Here is a 21,709-nt window from a genome sequence, read left to right as displayed (position 1 = left end):
AGTGACTTTACTATCTATAACTCTCTCAAGAGTATCTGCATTTTTAAAACAAAAGTGGCAAGAGAGATAGTGCTAGTGGTAAAACTTCAGACAGTAGGGAATCTGGAGGGGGCTAATATTTCTAGGAAGAGGAGAGGTTCTTTGGGGTCTTCTTCCAAATATTGCATTTAAATTTTTCTTGAAGTTTCTTTTTTTTTTTTTTTTTTTTTGAGACAGAGTTTCACTCTGTCACCCAGGCTGGAGTGCAGTGGTGTGATCTCGGCTCACTGCAACCTCCGCCTCCTAGGTTCAAGTGATTCTCCTGCCTCATCTTTCCAAGTAGCGGGGATTACAGGCACCTGTCACCATGCCCCGCTAATTTTTGTATTTTTAGTAGAGTTGGGGTTTCACCATGTTGGCCAGGCTGGTCTCGAACTCCTGACCTCAAGCCTCAGCCTCCCAAAGTGCTAGGATTACAGGCATGAGTCAGCGTGCCTGGCCAATTTTCTTGACGTTTCTAACAGAATTAGTAAGGCAGAATTTAACAGTACAACTGTTAAAGATGAGACAGATGATAAAAGTGGGGGATGAATGGTAGTTATAAATAAATGGTAAATAAATAGGTAAGTGATAGAAGGGGAACGAAAAGGATGGAGGGAGGGAGAGAGGAAAAAGACTATAAATAGACAACCTGTTGATAAAGCTTCTCCCAGGAATCTTGGGTCATCAGCCGGAACATGGCAAGAAAAGACCAGCCAAAGTTGTCAAAATTCGTATAATTATAGTCAGGATTAATTTTGGTGTGCTTACATTCATATTGTATGGAACAGGTGCTAGATATTGGAAACAAACAGAGAAATAATTATATATGCCACAGCCAAGCTTCTCTTTCCTTCAAATGACACTGGTTTTTCCGAGGGCCGTGGGCTCACACCAGGAGCCCTAGAGGAAGGGAGTATTTGTAAAGTGGCCACTGCCCTGTCTGACAAGACTCTTTTGGTAATGAACTGCTAATAAATTCGTATAAGATAGTTCTTCATTGAAAAATTGAGTACAGTGACACGTGAACAATGAATAGTAAAAAAGCACATACAATGAACATTAAGTCCTCCTCTCTTCCCAGTCTCCTGATCCCACTTCCTAGAGGCAATAGTTAACAGTTACTTTTGTAAATTTCCAGAAGTTTGCTATGACTATACAGCACATCTATATCTATACACAACTTTTATAATACACAAAAATGGGAACATGCTTTGCACAGTCTCCTGCACCTTGCTTTTTTTAATGGGACAATATAGTTTAGAGCTCTTTTCATATCACCATACAGGGAGATATCTTATTTCTTTTCATGTCTATAGTTCTACGATTTATTTAACTGCTGTGCTAATGATGAATATTTAGGTTTCAGTAATTGACAGCCCTTCACTCTTACAAACATTTGGGCAATGAATATCTTTGAACATAGGTCTTTTCACATATTACCAAAACACACATTATTGAGTGTATCTATAAGATGTACTAAAAAAAAAAAAAAAAAAAAAAAAGATGTACTAAGGGTACGTATTTCTTAGTTTTTTTATAAATAGTATTTTAATCAAAGTAATACATGCACATGGCTTAAAAATTACATGCAACAAAAAGCTTATAATGAAATCAATTGTATAATTCTTTAACTGTCATTTATACACCCCAAATTCAACAACTGCTAACTCTTCTACCTCCGTATGTCTAAATAGTGCTTACACTGATATTTGATTTATTAATTGTAGTTCATGTTGATTAACTTCTTGCTATAGTAGACATTTTTTCTTGGCTTTTTCATGTTGCTTTTTCATGTTTTACTCCCTCATTCTTCTGGAGCACCTCTCAATTAGCTTCTTAAGAAGATTGTGTAACCTTTGCATATATGAATATATATTTATTCCATTTTCACAATCAATTGGTAGTTTGGCCAGAAATAGAATTCTGAGTTGAAAGTTTTTCTTTAGCAATATGAAAGCACTGCTCACTTATTATCCTGTGTTGCTATTAAGAATTCTTATGCCAGTTTGATTTTTGTTCTTTTGTGGGTGACCTTCTTTTGCCCATTAGTTTTAAAATCTTTTTCCAAAAAGTTCTGAAATGCCATGATAATGTCCTTGGCATGGTCTTTTCTCGTTCACTGTGTTGGATACTTTCTGGAGCACTCAGGGACTTGCATCTTTAGTCCCAGGTAAATTCTCTGCATCATTTCTTCACTAATTTCCTCCCTTTTGTTTAATCAGTGCTCTAGTTGTAGAATTCCTACTTAGTCAAAAGTTGGGACTTTTGAGCTGACATTTACTCTCAGATTTTCTGTTCTCTTTTTCCTACTTTTGGGGCTATTTTGTCAACTTTATCTTTTAGTTCTAATATTGATTTTTGTGTAACAATGTTTAATTTCTAGTAAGTTTCTTTTTTTTTGCTGTTCTTTTTTCACAACAAGCTGCTTTTTGTTTTATGTATATAATATCTCTTTTAATTTCACCAAGAACACTATTCAAAGTTTTCAGAGCCCTTTCTGGTTCTCTTGTTTTGTTCATGGCCACATTTTCTGTGGCTTTATCTTGGCTTCCTTTTTACCAAAGATTTTCTTCGGATGCCTGATGAGCCTGAGCTGTTCATGTGTTTTAATCAGAGGACCTGACAAGCTGATTGGGATTTGCCTGGTGGGCAGAGTGAGAATTTGTGAGTGGTAGGTTTTGCTTTAGGGTGACTGAGGAGGAGGGCATCCATTGCGCCCTCTTTCTCACCAGACCTGGAGGAAATTCTGTGAAGTCCCAGTGCCCTCTAACTTCCAGGAGTCTGTTGAGGATGGACCTACCATATTTAATCTCCCTCATTTCTTGGTCACCATTCAAAATATAAGCCTGTTTTGTTCAATCTCCTCCTCTCTGGGTGCACCCTCTCATCACCTTATACAGGTGATTAAGCCTCTCCGCCAGCATCCCCATCTCAGCTAATGACATTATCACTCACTCACACTGATACGAGAAACATCTGTAACGGTTTTCTCTCCTTTGCACTTCCCATCACTCTCTTACACATGGCTTTGTACACACAAATACACACCAACATCCCCTCTTCAATCTCCAAATTTTTTCTTTCTATTTATTTATTTTTACCTATTATTTTAGGTTCTGGGGTACATGTGCAGGTTTGTTATATAGGTAAACTCATGTCACAGGGGTTTGTTGTACAGATTATTTCATCACCTAGGTACTAAGCCTAGTACCTAACAATTATTTTTTCTGCTCCTCTTGCTGCTTCTCCCTTCATCCTCAAGTAGGCCCCAGTAACTGTTGTTCTTTTCTATGTCCGTGAGTTCTCATCATTTAACTCCCACTTACAAGTGAGAACATGCAGTATTTGGTTTTCTGTTTCCTGCTTTCATTTGCTAAGGCTAATGGCCTCTAACTCCATCCATGTTCCCGCAAAAGACATAATCTTGTGCTTTTTTATGGCTGCATAGTATTCCATCGTGTATGTGTACCACATTTTCTTTATGCAGTTTGTCACTGATGCGCATTCAGGTTGCTTCCATGTCTTTGCTATAGTGAACAGTGCTGCAATGAACATGCATGTGTGTGTATCTTTACAGTAGAATGATTTATATTCCTCTGGGTACCTACCTAGTAATGCGATTGCGGGGATGAATCCAGCAACAGTAGTTCTGTTTTAGGTCTTTGAGGAATTGCCACACTGCTTTCCACAATGGTTGAACTAATTTACACTTCTACTAACAGTATATGTGTTCCCTTTTCTCCACAACATTGCCAGTGTCTGTTATTTTTTGACTCTCTAATGATAGCCATTCTGACTGGTGTGAAATAGTATCTTATTGTGGTTTTGATTTGCATTTGTCTAATGGTCAGTGATGTTGAGCTTTTTTTCATATGCTCGTTGGCTGCATGTAAGTCTTCTTTAAAAAAAAAGAGTCTATTCATGTCCTTTGCCCACTTTTCAATGGAGTTGTTTTCTTATTGTAAATTTAATTTCCTTATAGATGCTGAATACTAGACCTTTAACAGATGCATAGTTTGCAAATATTTTCTCCCATTCTGTAGGTTGTCTGTTTACTCTGTTAATAGTTTTTTGTTTTTTGTTTTTGTTTTTGATTTCTGTGCAGAAGTTCTTAAGTTTAGTTAGATCCCATTTGTCAAATTTTGGTTTCATTCTGATTGCTTTTGGCACCTTCATCATGAAATATTTGCCCTTTTCTATGTCCAGAATGGTATTGCATAGGTTGTCTTCCAGAGTTTTTATAGTTTGGGGATTTACATTTAAGTCTTTAATCCATCTTGAGTTGATTTGTGTATATGGTGTAAGAAAGGAGTCCAGTTCAATCTTCTGCATATAGCTAGCCAGTTATTCCAGCACCATTTATTGAATAGGGTGTTTTCCCCATTGCTTGTTTCGTCAGCTTTGTTCAAGATCAGATGGTTGTAGGTGTGCAGCCTTATTTCTGGGCTCTGTATTCTGTACATTGATCTATATGACTGTTTTTGTATCAGTACCCTGCTGTTTTGGTTACTGTAGCCCTGTTGTATATTTTGAAGTTGGGAAATGTGATGTCTCCAGCTTCATACTTTTTACTTAGGATTGCCTTGGGTATTTGGGCTCTTTCTTGATTCCATATAAATTTTAAAATAGCATTTTTTTAATTCTGTCAAGAATGTCGTCGATAATTTCATACGAATAGCACTGAATCTGTAAATTGCTTTAGGCAGTATATCCATCTTAATGATATTGATTCTTCCTATCCACGAGCATGAGATGTTTTTCCATTTGTTTGTGTCATTTTTAATTTCTTTGAACTGCGTTTTGCAATTCTCATTGTAGAGATCTTTCACCTCCCTGTTGGCTGTATTCCTATGTATTTTATTTTTTTGTCACAATCGTGAATAGGATTGCATTCCTGATTTGGCTCTCGGCTTGGCTGTTGGTATACAGGAATGCTAGTGGTTTTTGTACATTGATTTTGTATCTTGAAACTTTGCTGAAGTTGTTTATCAGCTGAAGGAGCTTTTGAGCTGAGACTACGGGGTTTTCTAGATATAGAGTCATGTTATCTGCAAACAGGAATAGTTTGACTTCTTCTCTTCCTATTTGGATGCTCTTTATTTCTTTTTCTTCCTGATTGCTCTGTCCAGGACTCCCAATACTATGTTGAATAGGAGTGGTGAGAGAGGGTATCCTGTCTTGTGCTACTTTTCAAGGAGAATGCTTCCAGCTTTTCCCCATTCAGTATGATGTTGGCTGTGGGTTTGTCATAGATGACTCTTATTATTTTGAGGTATGTTCCTTCAATATCTAGTGTATTGAGAGTTTTGAACATGAACAGATGTTGAATTTATCAAAAGCCTTTTCTGCAACTATTGAAATATTCATGCATTTTTTGACTTTAGTTCTGATGAATCACATTTATTGATTTGCATATGTTGAACCAACCATGTATCCCAAGGATGAAGCCTACTTGATTGTGGTGGATTAGCTTTTTAATGTGCTGCTGGATTAGGTTTGCAAGTATTTTGTTGAGGATTTTTGCATCAATGTTCATCAAGGATATTGACCTAAAGTTTTCTGTTTTTGTTGTGCCTCTGCCAGGTTTTGGTATCAGGATGATGCTGGTCTCATTGAATGATTTGGGGAGGAGTCCCTGCTCCTCAGTTTTTTGGAATAGTTTCTGTAGGAATGGTACCTGCTCTTCTTTGTACATCTAGTAGAATTCAGCTATGGATCCATCTGGTCTTGGGATTTTTTTGGTTGGTAGGCTATTTATTATAGATTCAATTTTGGAGCTTGTTATTGGCCTATTCAGGGAATCAGTTTCTTCCTGGTTCAGTCTTGACAGGGTGTTTGTGTCCAGGTATTTTTAGTTTGTGTGCTTAAAGGTGTTTTTAGTAGTTTTTGATGGTTATTTTTATTTCTGTGGGGTCAGTGATAACATCCCCTTTGTCATTTCTAATTGTGTTTATTTGGATTTCCTTATGTTTTGTCTTCTGCTAGCTTTGCTCTTGCTTCTCTAACTCTTTCCATTTTGATGTGATGTTGTTAAGTTATTTCTAAGTTTTTGATGTGGGCATTTAGTGCTATGAATTTTCTCTTAACACTGCCTTAGCTGTGTTCCAGAGATTCTGGTATGTTGTATCTTTGTTCTCATTAGTTCCAAAAAACTTCTTGGTTTCTGCTTTAATTTCATTATTTACCCAAAAGTCATTCAGAGGCATGTTGTTTAATTTCCATGTAATTGCATGGTTTTGAGTGATTTTTTTAGTCTTTTCTTCTATTTTTATTGTGCTGTGGTCTGAGAGTGTGTTTGGTAAAATTTTGGTTCTTTTGCATTTGCTGAGGCTTGTTTTATGTTCCATTATGTGGTCAGTTTTAGAATATGTGCCATGTGGTGATGAGAAGAATGTATATTCTGTTGTTTTGGGGTGGAGAGTTCTGCAGAGGTCTAACAGGTCCATTTGGTCCAATGTTGACTTCAGGTCCTGAATATCTTTGTTAATTTTCTGCCCCAATGATCTGTCTAATACTGTCAGTGCTGTGTTGAAGTCTCCCACTATTATTGCGTGGGAGTCTAAGTCTCTTTGTAGGTCTCTAAGAACTTGCCTTATGAATCTGGGTGCTCCTGTCTTGGGTGCATATACCTTTAGATTAGTTAGGTCTTCTTGTTGAATTGAACCTTTTACCATTATGTAATGCCCTTCTTTGTCTATTTTTTATCTTTCTTGGTTTAAAGTCTGTTTTGTCTGAAATTAAGATTGCAACTCCTGCTTTTTTTCTGATTTCCATTTGCTTGGTATATTTTCCTCCATTCCTTTTATTTTGAGCCTATAGGTGTCATTACATGTAAGACGAGTCTTTTGAAGACAGCATACCATTGGGTTTTGCTTTTTTATCCAGCTTGCCACTGTGTGCCTTTTAAGTGAGGAATTTAGCCCATTTACATTCAAGGCTAATATTGATATGTCCTGTTCTTTCTGTCTCCTAAACATCTCTGGAATGCATCCATCCAGCTTTCTTCATCACCACTGTACATCTTCATGATCCTTATTCTTTCTACCACAGTCCTGTAATTGGCTTCCTCATCTATTCTATGCATCCATTCTCTACACAGAAGCCACAGTGGCTTTTAAAATATGTCTAATCAGCCCAGTCATCTGCCTGCCCTAAAACCTTTCCATGTCTCCTGCTTCCTTTGTGATGAAGACCAAAATCGTTGGCTCTGATGAGCTATTGGGTCCTTCATGGTTGGCTCTTGTCTCTGTTCCTGCCTGCTCTCTTGCCTGTCTGCCCAAAAAGTTGCTGGGCTTCTTATCATTCCCTACATGCTCTTGTGCTCCAAGGCCTTATGCTCACCCTTGCTGTGCCTACTGTCTGGAATTGTTCATTCTTTCTCTTTATCTACTGGAACCTCTTACTTAGACTTCAGATCTGAGTTGTAGTCACTGTGAATTAGTCAGCAGGGGAGGAAGCAGTGACTGGAGGGTGAAGACTAGCCTGGGCCCAGAACAGACCAAAGCCTGCCTGGGAAGACGATCACAGACCTGCCTTCTCAGAGTGCCATCTCTTCAGAAGCGAGCATGTTGTGATCAGTGTGGAATGCTGTGTACTAGGAGTTGGTTTACCATAAAACTCTGGAGCATTTATATTGTACCTAGACTGAGAGGATGTGCCTGGCAAGATCCTTTATAGAGACAAGAGCCCTATAAAGACCAGTTGTACATCATTGATCATTAGAGAAATACAAATCAAAACCACAATTAGATACCATCTCACACCAGTCAGAATGGCTATTACTAAAACGTCAAAAAATAACAGATGCTGGCACGGATGAGGAGAAAAAGGAACATTTATCCACTGTTAGTGGGAGTGTAAATTAGTTCAACTATTGTGGAAAACTGTGGCAATTCCTCAAAGACCTAAAAACAGAACTACCATTTGACCTGGCAAGCCCGTTACTGGGTATATACCCAAAGGAATATAAATCATTGTATCATAAAGACACATGCAAGTGAATGTTCATTGCCACACTATTCACAATAGCAAAGACATGGAGGCAACCTGAATGCCCATCAATGACAGACTGGATAAAGATAATGTGGTGCATATATGCCATGGAATACTATGCAGCCATAAAAAGAATGAGTTCCATTACTTTGCAAGAACATGGATGGAGCTGGAGGCCATTAACCTTAACAAACTAATGCGGGAACAGAAAAACCAAATACTACATGTTCTTAGTTGTAAATGAGAGATAAATGATGAGAACACATGGACATACAGTGAAGAACAATAGATACTGGGACCTATTGGATGGTGGAGGTTGAGAGAAGGAAGAGAATTAGGAAAAATAACTAATGGGTACTAGATTTAATACCTGGGTGATGAAATAATCTGTACACAAATTTATCTATATAACAAACCTGCACATGTACCCCTGAACTTAAAATAAAAGCTAAAAAGAAGACCAGTTCGTGCACCAAAATCTCAGAAATCACCACTAAAGAACTTATTCATGTAACAAACTACCCCTGTTCCCCCAAAATCTATTGAAATAAAAAAACACCCAAGTTTGACTGCTGCTAAGCATGGCATGTGTCCTCTGCCTGTCTACTTTCCCCACCACTCTCTATTGTCATACACACATCACACTTGATTCATTTTGTGCCTGATGTTATTTGAGTTTTCAACAGCTAAAATAGTTTTTTGGACTTTTTATAGCAGTATAGTATTGTAATAAGAGACTTTGGAGGCAAAAGACTTGGGAAAAAAAAAAGGACTAGTTGGAAACAAGGCTGCTGCTTCTGCATGTCTAGGTTATACACCCCACGTTGGATTTTGCCTATGGTAACCACACCTGTCTGCCTGTGTGAGGGGTAAAAGAAGTGCTATATGCAGCAGCTGTCAGGCTCCCTTTAAGACAGGGGTCCCCAAACCTGGGCCCCAGACCAGCACTGGTTCACGGCCTGTTAGCAACTGGGCTGTACAGCAAGCGAGCAGTGGGCAAGTGAGCATTACCGCCTGAGCTCCAGTGGTGAGCATTAGATTCTCATAAGAGTGTGAACCCCATTGTGAACTGCACATGCAAGGGATCTCGGTTGCATGCTCCTTATGAGCAACTAATGCCTGATGATCTGAGGTAGAACAGTTTCATCCCAAAACCACCCCCACTTCCTGCCCATGAAAAAAATTATCTTCCATGAAATTGGTCCCTGGTGCCAAAATGTTGGGGACCTTTCGGGCAACAGGGACCGGTTTCATGGAAGACAGTTTTTCTTTCTAGAATGATCCTCAACAAGATCAATGCAGTGTGTTCTGTTGAGAATCATTCTAGAAAGCTCAGTAAGCCTCATATTAGATTAAAGCCTATTGTGTCTTGCAAATGGAATGAGAGAAGCCTTCCCTAATTCTCCAGACAAGGTCACACCCCCATCATACCTCTCAGCACCTGCACATCATCCTTATAACACTCATCACACTTTCTAGTAGTCATGCATTCCTTAACAGCAGGAATACATTCTGAGAAATGTGTAGTTAGGCAATTTTGTTGGGTAAACATCATAGAGTGTACACACAAGCCTAGATGGTATAGCCTATTACACACCTAGACTATGTGGCATAACATATGGTTCCTAGGCTACAAACCTGTACAGTGTGTTACTGTACTGAATACTGTAGGCAACTGTAACACAATGGTAAGAATTTGCATATCTAAACACAGAAAAGGCACCATAAAAATACAGTATTATAATTTTATGGGGCCAGTGTCATATATGTCATCCATTATCAACCTAAATATCATTATGCAACACATAACTGCATTTTCTATGCATCTGTCTTCCCTAGAAGACATCATCAAATCCAAAAGCCTGGAGCTGCCTTGTTCATAATTGCTTTCCTTCAGGCTAACTCAAGGCTTGGCACTCTGTAGATTCTTGTTATCTATTTGTAATTTAGGAATGAATGTCATCTATTTCATCAGAATACCTTGCATATTATCTTAATTTGAAATACACTCAATAAATCTTCACTGAATTGAATCTTTCACAACAGAAAGCACTGCTGTCCTGAAAGAAAAAAAAGTTTCCCTGTAGGAGCAGAGGATCAGCAGCTGTTGGGGCCAGTGTAAGTGGATGTACGTTCAACTGTGTTTGTAATTAGAGGCAATAGTTGTCAACAGGTCAACAAAGAGAAGAAGCATGCTCAGATACTCTTGCAGCAGGGCAATGCCACTGAGCAGGAAACAAGGGCCTCACAGGGCTCTCAGTCATAACATCCCTTCTCAGCTTTGAAAGTCTTGAATAGCTACTCCATAAAGTTAAAATATCACTGTTTCAGTAGGTTTCTTATAAGCTTCCAATTTAACATAACTAGGTAGGAAAGCTGCCTTAAACACCAGGAAATGATTTTTTAATTTAATAACACAAGTTCCAACCTGTTTAGACACATGAAATAATTATGTGAGAACTATCATCACTGTGTCCACCAGTCATTAAAGACTGTTTGCCACACCATTCTAAAAGGTCTAGAGGTACTCTTCTTGGGAGAAAAATGAAAATTATAAACCTCTTACCTGTTACCCATCCAGGTGCCACACATTTTTAATTCAGTCGAATTTTCTTTCTTTTCAAAGCAATGGTCTGAGAGAGGAAAATGTCATAAATTCAGATTTAAAAAAAAACATCAAAAGGAAAGAGAATAGTAAGTATGCAGATTATGCTTGAAAATGGATGTTTCTACATCTTCTAAAATGATTAGAGGAAGTGTGCCCAGAGAGAAACTGGGGCCCAAGACCTCTAGAAGGAGCAAGAAAAAAGGAGGGAAAAGAAGAAGGAAGGAGAAGTTGGAGGAGGAAGCAGTGACATCACCACCACCACTTTGCCTCTCTTAAATAATACTGAACCGAAGATCCTCCCTGGGGGAAGCTGGACACAGACTCATCCCATGAAAGACATCAAGAGAGTGTAGTCATATGAGATTCATAACACATGGAGTAGGTGTAGGGTCAACCTCAGCATGGAGAGGGTGGGCACTGAAAGAAGTGTTGTTGGCCGGGCATGGTGGCTCACACCTGTAATCCCAGCACTTTGGGAGGCTGAGGTGGGGAGATCATGAGGTCAGGAGATGGAGATCATCCTGGCCAACATGGTGAAACCTCGTCTCTACTAAAAATACAAAAATTAGCTGGATGTGGTGGCATATGCCTGTAATCCCAGCTACTCGAGAGGCTGAGTTAGGGGAATCACTTGAGCTTGGGAGGCAGAGGTTGCAGTGAGGCGATGTCGTGCCACTGCACTCCGGCCTGGTGACAGAGCTAGACTCCATCTCAAAAAAAAAAAAAAAGATGTGTCATTGGAGAAATACTTGAGGAGTGGGGCTGGGAAGCTGCTGATTGTCGTTAGCCAAATCCAAGCATTCTGAAAACTTCTGCAAATCATTACAAAGAAGTGGGCAGAGATCTAAAGGCAAAGGGATGGGACAGCATAGAATTGCTCTTGTGGATGTGGTTTCAAGACTTTCCTTCTCCATAGCAACCCAAAGAATGAGGCAATTCTCTAGGAAATGCATCTGCCCACAGGAGCACCATGGATGGATGAAGTCCTCCCTTACTGCTAAGAGACTCTGTAAGGGAAGTGTGAAGACAGGACAAGTGAGGATAAGGAAAAGTTAACCATGCAAAAACCAAGGAGTGAAAGAAAGGTTGGGTATTTACCATAAGCTTCCGGGTTACTGATATTTTTACAGTCCCTCGAGATGCATTTCAGGTTCAGACTTCCCATGAAGAGCTGCTGACCTACCAGGGCAAAGATGCTGAGGCAAAAGAAGGTGAGGATAATCACGTTGACCAGCTTCTTCACAGAGCGCAGCAAGGCCCCCACGATGACCTTCAGACCTGAGAAAGAGGACAGGCTTGGGGAGAAGCCCATCCCCCTCGCCAGACACTCACAAAGGCCAAGTAAGGAGCAACTGAAGTCTCGGAAACTGTCAAATTGCAGGCTGGAACTGGACTCCAGCCTAGCCTATGATTCCAATGCCTTGAGTTTGTGCTCCAACTCTGTGCCTTGGAAGCTGAGTGTCATCAAAGCAGTCAACAAGTTTGAGACTCAGTCTCTCTATTCCTGCCCTATGCCTGCCTCAGTGCTGCTATGAGGAGAAAGCAAGGAGGCTTTGAATAGAAACATGCCACATGGACTCAAGGCATAGGTTGAGGACAGTTGCAAAGTCACCACCTAAGCTGGGGCCACACTACAGAATGAGATAGACCTGTATTTAACATTTAGTAGATACTGTCTACTGTCAAAGTACATGAGTACCATGAGACACAGCTAAATTGTGGGGTATAGGGGATGAAGAAGAAGATTTGTCTATACCCAAATTATGAGGATATCCTGGGAGGGAAAACTCAGATTACCAGTTAGAATAGGGTGTTTTCATTCATTCAAAAAGTATTTATTAAGCACCTACTATGTCCATGGCACACTGTTAAGCTGCCAAAGTTACAAAATAAATAATCTTGTAGCATGCTAGTAAATGTTTAAAACTGGCTCTTCAAGCAGGAGGCAGGAGAGCCCTGATCTATAGCATTTACAGGTTTCCTTGTTTTCTGAATTCTGTGTTATAGATCCTGATCCCCACTCACCACCATGGTAGATTTCAAGCTGCCAATATGATGTCACTGGACAGAGCTGGAAGAAGAACAAGTCAACTTCAGCAATCCACTGAGTCTCAAGATAGCTGGAGAGATAAACTCCCAGATGTGATTGAAATGCATGGAATGACACTAAGTGACAAAATTTCAATTGATCAGTGTAGAGGTGAGAGCACATGGCAGCATACAGTGGGAGGCCAAGTCCTCAGTGGATGGCCTTCCCACAAAGTATGACACCAGATAGCAGGAACCTGGAGGCCAAGCTGGGACACTTACTATATCACCAATTGAAGGCAAACCAGAGGTTACTATGGTGTCACCCAAGGCAGATTAATCTATAACAAGAGGCTTCTCCAAAGCAACAAATGTGGATGAGTGATGATTGTGATTCCTGGGTCATTTTTTCATAGTCTCATAAAAGATTGTACCTTGCACCCTTACTTCCAAAAAGCATCCAGCCATCTCAGTGCATTTAATGGGCCAAAATAGAGAACATATTCACCTGTGTGGAGATGAAGAAGGGGACATGAAAGCTGCTAAATGACTGCCTGAATGTGTATTTACTTACGTGAAAACAAAAGGGGCTCAGCTCATGCAGAAAGCTCCTAAATCTACCTGGGAAAACAAAGTTCTACTTGAAAAGAAGAAGAAGGAAAAGGAGGGGGAGGACGAGGAGGAGGAGGAGGAGAAGGAGAAGAGATATTATACATAAAGTGTCCTCTAACTACCAGTTTCTTTATCACTATTCAGTTGCTTTTCTGAAGTTTCAAAAAATAACCTACTGCTTCTGTTTGAAAGGACTGGAGTTTAGGTATTGGGGCCATATGGTATAGTGTATGTCTATATCATCAGCACAACTAAATAGTTCCCATGTCTTTTCATAGTTTGCCAAAGCCACTGATAGAAGAGAAAAGAAGGGAAGGGGAGAAGGTAGGGGGAAAGGAGTCCAGAGAAGGAAGATAATAAACTGTTTTATTTGTTTGTTTTAGTAAAGAAAAGAGAGGAAAGGGGAAGGAGAGGAAAAGGGTGTGCTATAATAGCCTTATTTTTAATAAACTGAAATTCATATTCACACCTAACCTTGGCTTCATCCTGATCTGAAGGGCTGACGTGACTTCCTCACCTGGCTTCCAGGAGACCACCTTTGGTTCCCCTCCTACTTCACAGTGGCTGCTGCTCATCTCCTTCCCTGGTTTCTCCTCTTCTCCCTTTCATGTTTCAGTGCCTTGGGGCTCAGACCTTGGTCCTCTTCTATTCTCCATCAATGCTCATTCCCTTGGTGATCTCTTCAGATCTCACGGCTTTAAATACCTATAGACCCTTGATTCCTGAAATGGTATCTCTAGCTCTGACTTCTCCCTGGACTCCTGGACTCATATATACCTAACTTCCTACTGCATCCTTTCCCTTGGTGGTCTCACAGCCATCTCAAACACAACATGTTCAAAGCTAGCTTGTAATCTGACCCCAAGGCCTGCTCCTCTCACAGCCTTCTCTGTCTCAATCAGTGACATCAGACATAAAAGTCATTTTTGACTCCTCTCTTTTGTTCACACCATGTATACAATTGATCAGTCAGGAAATGCTATTGTTTCTACCTTCAAATTGACACAGAATCAGACCAGTGTCTACCAACGCCACTACCACTACCTGATCAGAGAGCACTGCCATCCCTTGCTTGGATTATGGTCTCTTGTGTCAGTTTGGGTTTTGAGGAGCAGACATTCTGAGATCAGATGTGCAAGAGATTTGTGGCGGTTGGGAGGATGCCTGTGAAAGATGATTTGGGGGAGCAGGAGTGGGCAGGGAGAAACTTCAGACTGCAGCTCAGGTTTGACGTCTGAGAGAGAGACAAGGGTGGAGGACTGGATAGGAAGAACCTCAGACTGCAGCGCAGCTGTTGGAGTCTCAGGCAGGTCGCTGGAGAGTCCCTGAGCCAAAGTTTCCTATTAGAAGAATCCCATATGCTTCAGGAATGGGCCAGCACTAGAACCCACACACACTGTGCAGGGCAGGAACGATCTTGGCATGTGGATGAATGCAGTGGGGAATCCAGAGAGGTAGAAGCCGGGATCTTTAGTCCACCGTGCTCCCTGTAGCAGGAGGTCTTCCTGCTTCTCCCATCTCCCCTACATTCCATTCTCCACACAACAGCTCCCATTTCTTCAGAGTGAAGCCCAGATCCTCCCTGTGCCTACAAGACTCCCCTTCAGTTCTTCTTTTTTTTTTTTTTTAGACCTTAGGCTGGAGTGCAATGGCATAATCTTGGCTCACTGCAGCCTGCAGACTCTGCCTTCCAGGTTGCAGCAATTCTCCTGCCTCAGCCTCTCGAGTAGCTGGGATTAAAGGTACCCACCACCACACCTGACTAATTTTTTTTTTCTCTGAGATGGAGTTTTGCTTTTGTTGCCCAGGCTGGAGTGCAATGGGGCGATCCAGGCTCACCGCAACCTCCCTCTCCCGGGTTCAAGTGATTCTTCCGCCTCAGCCTCCTAAGTAGCTGGGATTACAGGTATGCACCACCACACCTGATTACTTTTGTATTTTTAGTAGAGATGGGGTTTCTCCATGTTGATCAGGCTGGTACCAAACTTCTGACCTCAGGTGATCCACCTGCCTCAGCCTTCCAAAGTGTTGGGATTACAGGAGTGAGCCACCGCACCTGGCCTTAACTTTTGTATTTTTGTAGAGACGAGGCTTTACCATATTGGCCAGGCTGGTCTCAAACTCCTGGCCTCAAGTTATCTCCCCTCCTTGGCCTCCCAAAGTGCTAGAATCACTGGCATGAGCGACTGTACCCGGCCCCCCTTCACTTCTATGATCCCACCTCTACCTGGCCCCTCACCCTCTCCTTTCCAGTCCCATCCTCATCCTTGCTACTCGTCAGTCTCTGTGCTGGCTGTTTCCCACACTCAGAATACTCTTTCCCATATATCTGCTTGTGTCACTCCCTTGCCACCTTCAAATCTCTGCCACCTCTCACCTCAATGACAACTATCCTGATCACTCTGTTTAAAACTGCAACCTACTTCCCCTATACCCTGTGACTTCCCATAGCCTCCACGGTGTCTACTTTTTCTTTATATTTTCCCTGGCACATAGCACTTGCTCACATGCTACATAATGTACTTATTTATTATAGTCGTTGCTTCGTGTCTGTCTCCCCACCCCCTACCCTAGAAGGTAAAACTCCATGAGTCTGTATATATTTGCTTACTACTAGATCTCAAGCAGTTAGCACAGTGCCTGGACATATTAGGTGTTCAATAATTATCAGTTGGACCATCAAATAAATTTGTAAAGCAGGGTTTGTTTGTTTTTGGTTTACATGATGACATTTTGAAAAAATTTAAATATAAATTAACATTCTTTCTAGATAGGAGCCAGTGTGGAAAGTGAGAGTGACTTACGTGAAACTACTGAAATGGCTTTCAAAGCTCTGAACACACGGAAGGTACGCAGGGGCAACAGTTTGATGGTGATTCCTGGAATACATGACACAATCCTACAAGACAAAGCACAGGGAAAGCATGGGCTTGCTCAGTCCTGCAGCTGCACTGCACATCTCCACAAAAGCCACAAGTAAGCTCAGCCTGGGGCCTGTGACCTCCAAGGTGAAATCGACAGCCTCACCTTTCCAGCCCACCTTTATCTTAGGATCTGGCAATACCACTGTTCTTGCTATGAACTGCAGAGGAGGCTGTTCTCAGTTCACCTTCATACGTGGACACAGATGAAGACTCCTTGAAATAGTTCATGTAGTTGTGGCTACATCCATAAATAATAGAAGTCCTCTCAAATATTTACTGAGTGGCTGACAAGTTCCATGCCCCAAGCCACTTCACTAAAGTCTCCTGCCACTACGAGGTCAAGCCTGAATGTGTAGCCAGGCAGTGTAGCTCCAGAGCCATACTCTAAACCACTGTGCTTCACCACCTTTCAATAACGAAGAGCACACAATCTTTGAACTTCAAATGTAAAACTCTGAAATTACTAGCACCTACCTCCAAGGGCTTTTGTGAATATCAAATAGGAAAAAATATGCAAAGTGCTTAACATAATGCCTGGTACAAATTGAATGATACTAGGTTTACTATTGTTGCGCTGGCAATGTGTCACTGCATTTCTTATTTTTTTCTTTTGCGACTCCATTTCATCATTCAGATTCCAAATCAGTGTCTTTCCTTCAGGAAGAGCTTCAACCTTCACATTACACCATACATAATAATTAACTCAAAAGGGACCATGGACTGAAACATAAAAGCCAAAACTACAGAACTTCTAGAAGTAAACAGGAGTAAAGCTCTTTGTAACCCTGTAGTAGCCAAAGATTTTTTAGACTGCTTTGTTCTTCCTATATTCTCTGACAGCTTAATACATGTATAACCACTATCCTGGTACTCATCATACCATATTTTCAGGGCCATTAATTGTCACTCTTCCCCTCTGGACTGTGAGCTTCATAAGATTGAAAACCATGTCTTTTTTTTTTTTTTTTTCATTGGCACACCCCTGTATCTTGCATAGAGCCTGGCCCATAACAGGCCAGTGTTGGTGAGTAAATGGCTGAAGGAACAAGAACTTGAGTGTTGACCTAGAAATGGCTTTGTGTGTGGAGGCCTCTGGCCAACGGGCCGCATGTGCTGTTCAGGGCCAACCAACACAGCACTCAGAGCTCTAGGCATTACTAGGCCATACCCAGCCACTCAAATGGATCCACACAGAGCTCTGATGGAAGCAAAGGGGCTTCTTTCCCACTCCAAGTCTCTTCAAATACATCTTTAACATTCTTACGCTATTCCAATGACAATGGAGTCCAGCCAGTTCCATGGATCTCGAAGGAAAGAAAACTCATCCAGAATGAAACCTCTTGCCAATATTTTAATCAAAGCTTCAAAAATATAAATCCCAGTGAAGACACACCTAAAAAGCAAATCATTTACAACAGGAAGAAACATGATAAACAATGTGAAAAGCAAAGAGCCCTTCTATCTTACTGGCCTTGATTTTTTTTTTCCATTCCAATGTGACATTTAACATTCTGGTCTTCAGCAAACCAGAGTTCAAAAATGCAAGCTTTTTAAGCAAGTTCTTGTATTCAGAATTTCAGAGAAACAGGCCTAGAGATAAATTGTGAAGCTGCATTTCAAGGCCTAGCTTTATGTCCATACTCTTGAGAATAGTTTCAGACCCAAGCACTGGAGGTTGTACTTTGTCACCACCATTCTAGAGCTGTCACTCTGATGTACAGAAGGAGACAATGGTGACAGAACAATGAAGAGAGTAAATGACAAGCAAATAGCTGAATTTTTTCATACCAGTGTTCATGGATTGGAAGGTTTAATATTGTTAAGATATCATACTACCCAGGGTGATCTACAGATTCAGTGCTATCCTTATCAAACTCCCAATGACATTTTTTACAAAAATATAAAAATCCATTCTAAAATTCATATGGAATTTCAAGTGACCCCAAATAGCCAAAACAATCTTGAAAAAAAAACAAATTGTGAGGTCTCACACTTCCTGATATCGAAATTTATTACAAAGCTACAGTAATCAAAATAGGGTAATTTATCATGGAAAGAGATTTAATTGACTCACAGTTCAGTTCAGCATGGCTGGGGAGGCCTCAGAAAAATTACCATTATGGTGGAAGGGGAAGCAAACATATCCTTCTTCATACGGCAGCAGGAAGGAGAAGAATAAGAGTGAAGCAAAGGGGAAAGCCCTTAATGAAACTATCAGATCTCATGAGAACTTACTATTATGAGAATAGCATGGGGGAAACCATCACCATGACTCAATTATCTCCCACCAGGGCCCTCCACCACACATTAGGATTATGGGTACTACAACTCAAGATGAGATTTGGGTGGGGACACAGACAAACCATATCAAGGTGGTACTAGCATAAAGACACATATAGACCAATGGAATAGAATAGAGAGCCCAGAAGTAAACTTTTGCATATATGGCCAAATTATTTTCCACAAGGGTGACAAGACTATGGAATAGTCTTGGCAATGTCCTTGGAAAAAGGACAGTCTTTTCAACAAATGGTAAAGGGAAAACTGAATCTCCACTTACAAAAAATGAAGTTAGAATCTTTACTTATACCATATAAAAAATTAACTCAATATGGATTAAAGTCCTAAATGTAAGACCTGAAAAACATAAAACTCATAGAAGAAAAATTTGAAAGTCATATACCTAACAAGGGGTTAAAATCCAGAATATGTAAATAACTCTGACAACAGAAAACCAAACACTGCATGTTCTCACATGCAGTTGAACAGTAAGTGCGAGCTGAACAATAAGAACACATGGGGAGGGGAACAACACACACTGGGGCCTGTTGGGGGTGGGGGGCAAGGGGAGGGAGAGGATTAGGACAAATACCTAATGCATGTGGGGTTAAAACCTAGATAATGCGTTGATGGAGCAGCAAACCACCATGGCACACATACAGCTGTGTAACAAACCTGCATGTTCTGCACATGTATCCCAGAACGTACAGTAAAATAAAATAAAATTAAATAATAAAATAGAACTCCTACAACTGAACAATAAAAAATTAAATGACCTAATTAAAAAATGACCAAAGGATTTGAATAGATATTTCTCCAAAGATGAAATACAAATGGCCAACGAGCATATGAAAAGATGCTCAACATCACTAATCATTAGAAAAATGCAAATCAAAACCACAAAGAGATGACCTCATGCCCATTAGGATGGCTACTATTTTTTTAAAAACCTAAAATAATAAGTGTTGATGAAGGTGTGGAGAAATGGGAACACTTGTGCACTGTTGATGAGATTGTAAAATAGTGCAATCCCTATGGAAAACAGTATGAAGACTCCTCAAAAATTAAAAACAGACCTGCTATATGATCCAGCAAAGCCACTTCTAGGTATATGTATAAAAGAATTGAAAGCAGGTTCTCAAGAACTTATTTGCCTACCCATGTTCATAGCAGCACTGTTCACAATAGCCAAGAGGTGAAAGCAACCCAAATGCCCTTTGCCAGATAAGTAGACAATCTCCTAAAAAAAGAAAATAGCTTATATCTTTTTTATATTCCCACGCTGTCAAAAATACTGGGTCTGCACACACACACACACACACACACACACACACACACACAGACAGACACATATGTTTGGGACTGAAACACGTAATTGAGTCAAACAACCTGTCAGTTCAGAGTAAAATGTGGTATATACATGTGATGGAATATTAATCAGCCTTAAAAAGGAAGAAAATTTTGCCACATTCTACAACATGTATAAACCTTGAAATCATTACGCAAGGTGAAACAATCCAGTCATAAAAAGACAAATACTGTGTGATCCACTTATATGAGGCAGGGGCTGAAGGGAAGATTGAAATGGGGAGTTGGTATTTCATGGATATAGAGTTTCAGTTTTGCAAGATGAAAAGAGTTCTGGAGATGAATAATGATAATGTTGTGCAACACTGTGAATGTACTTAATTCCACTGAACTTAAAATAGTTAAGATGGTATCTTTTAGGTTATATGTACTTTGTCACAATTTTAATAAAAACTGGGCCCTTCCTTTTTCTTCCCTGAATCTTCCATCATATTCTATCCTTGCTATGATTTGAATGTTCCCTCCAAAAGTCATGTCGAAATTTAATTGGCATTATTATGGTATTAAGACGTGGGACCCTTAGGAGATGATTAAGCCATGAAGATACTTCCTTTGTGATGTATTAAAGCCAATATCTCAGGAGTGGGTTCCTGTTAAAAGGTGAGTTCAGGCCTCTTTACCCTTGCTCTCTCATGTGCACATTTTTGCCCTCTGCCTTCTGCCATGGGATGATGCAGCAAGAAGACCCTCACCAGATGCAGACCCTTTGATCTTGGACTTCCCAGCCTCCAGAACTGTAAGAAATACATCTATATTCTTCACAAATTATCCAGTCTGTGGTATTTTGTTATCACAACATAAAATTGACTAAGACAATTCTCTAATTTATTTCCCTTTTTCTCTGCTGTCTCAAAAAAAAATCTGGTATCTTTTGTTATAATCCCAAGCTGCAAAAATACTGAGTCTGCAAGCACAAACACATACACACACTCACTTGGGACAGAAACAAGCAATTCAGTTAAACAACTTATCAGTTCAGAGTAAAAGAAATGGACCTTTTCTGGTAAACTATCCAGTCATAGTAGCCCTGAAAGCTAAAGAACAAAGGCCTTAAGGACTTGAAAAAACTCAAAGCAGCCAAGTCCAGGAGCAGAAATCGTCATGAGGCTGCTACAGGCAAGAGCTCCTCCTTGCTTCAGGCTTTTTTCTGAGCTGCTCACTTTTTGTGTGACAAATGAGCATATCAGATTAAATATTGTCTGTCCTAAAATATGTGTGTGTGAATGTAGGGTTGCAGGAGGTTGTTAAAAATGTCCTTATATAAACAGGCATTAAAAGAGTTTAAAAATGCAACATGTTTTAATATCAGTTTTAAATTATAAAGTTATAGATGCTTTGATAAAAATCTGCAATTGCAGATTTGTGGGATTTTTCAAGTCTTCATACAGATCTTAAGCAAATGAGACAGCAGACTGTCGCTGCTATTTCTGCCTGACATTCTAGTCTCCCACCTCTTACTTCCACCATTCTCTCTTTTCCATCTGAAGCCTGACCATTGATGGGACAGGCAGATCAAAATGACATCTGATGTGGAGTAAAGCCATGCCCACCAGGAGGAAATTACATGCCTCCTTGTATGAAGACATTTTTAACAGCCTCCTCCCACCCCACATTCATGTATCCACTGTTCATCCAAAACTTCCAGGGGAGAGCAACAGCTTTCCCTACCCTTGCCTCCTGCCTCTCTGCTTAAAGAGGGGTTTTCCTCCCTGCCTTATGGGTATTTTAATAGTGAAAATGGCCTCAGAGAAAATTAACTTCCCATAATAGAGAAAGAAGGCTCCTTGCATCTCACCGCAAGGGCTAGGCAGAGCAAACCGCTGCTGTGGAAACAATGCACTCTCCTGATCTGTCTCCTCCCTGGGTCCTGCCCTCC

At 40.4% G+C, this 21,709-nt stretch overlaps 1 protein-coding gene across 3 annotated transcripts in view; it reads right to left on the bottom strand.

Moving 5' to 3' along the window:
• Positions 1-21,709, bottom strand: part of SCN11A (sodium voltage-gated channel alpha subunit 11) — a 199,528-nt gene that overhangs the window by 62,941 nt on the left and 114,878 nt on the right. For all 3 annotated transcript variants that reach the window (XM_024244941.3, XM_024244942.3, XM_024244939.3), the window contains 5 exons: positions 17,450-17,578; positions 16,066-16,160; positions 11,720-11,899; positions 10,580-10,646; positions 671-812 (listed from right to left, as the gene is read on the bottom strand). In XM_024244941.3, coding sequence (XP_024100709.3) covers positions 671-812; positions 10,580-10,646; positions 11,720-11,899; positions 16,066-16,160; positions 17,450-17,578 — 613 coding nt within the window. The remainder of the gene's footprint in view (positions 1-670; positions 813-10,579; positions 10,647-11,719; positions 11,900-16,065; positions 16,161-17,449; positions 17,579-21,709) is intronic.

The sequence above is a fragment of the Pongo abelii genome, chromosome 2 (assembly GCF_028885655.2).
Source record: "Pongo abelii isolate AG06213 chromosome 2, NHGRI_mPonAbe1-v2.0_pri, whole genome shotgun sequence".
Classification (NCBI taxonomy): domain Eukaryota; kingdom Metazoa; phylum Chordata; class Mammalia; order Primates; family Hominidae; genus Pongo; species Pongo abelii.
The sequence above is the reverse complement of the archived record's forward strand: the minus strand, read 5'-3'. Positions and strand labels throughout refer to the sequence as shown.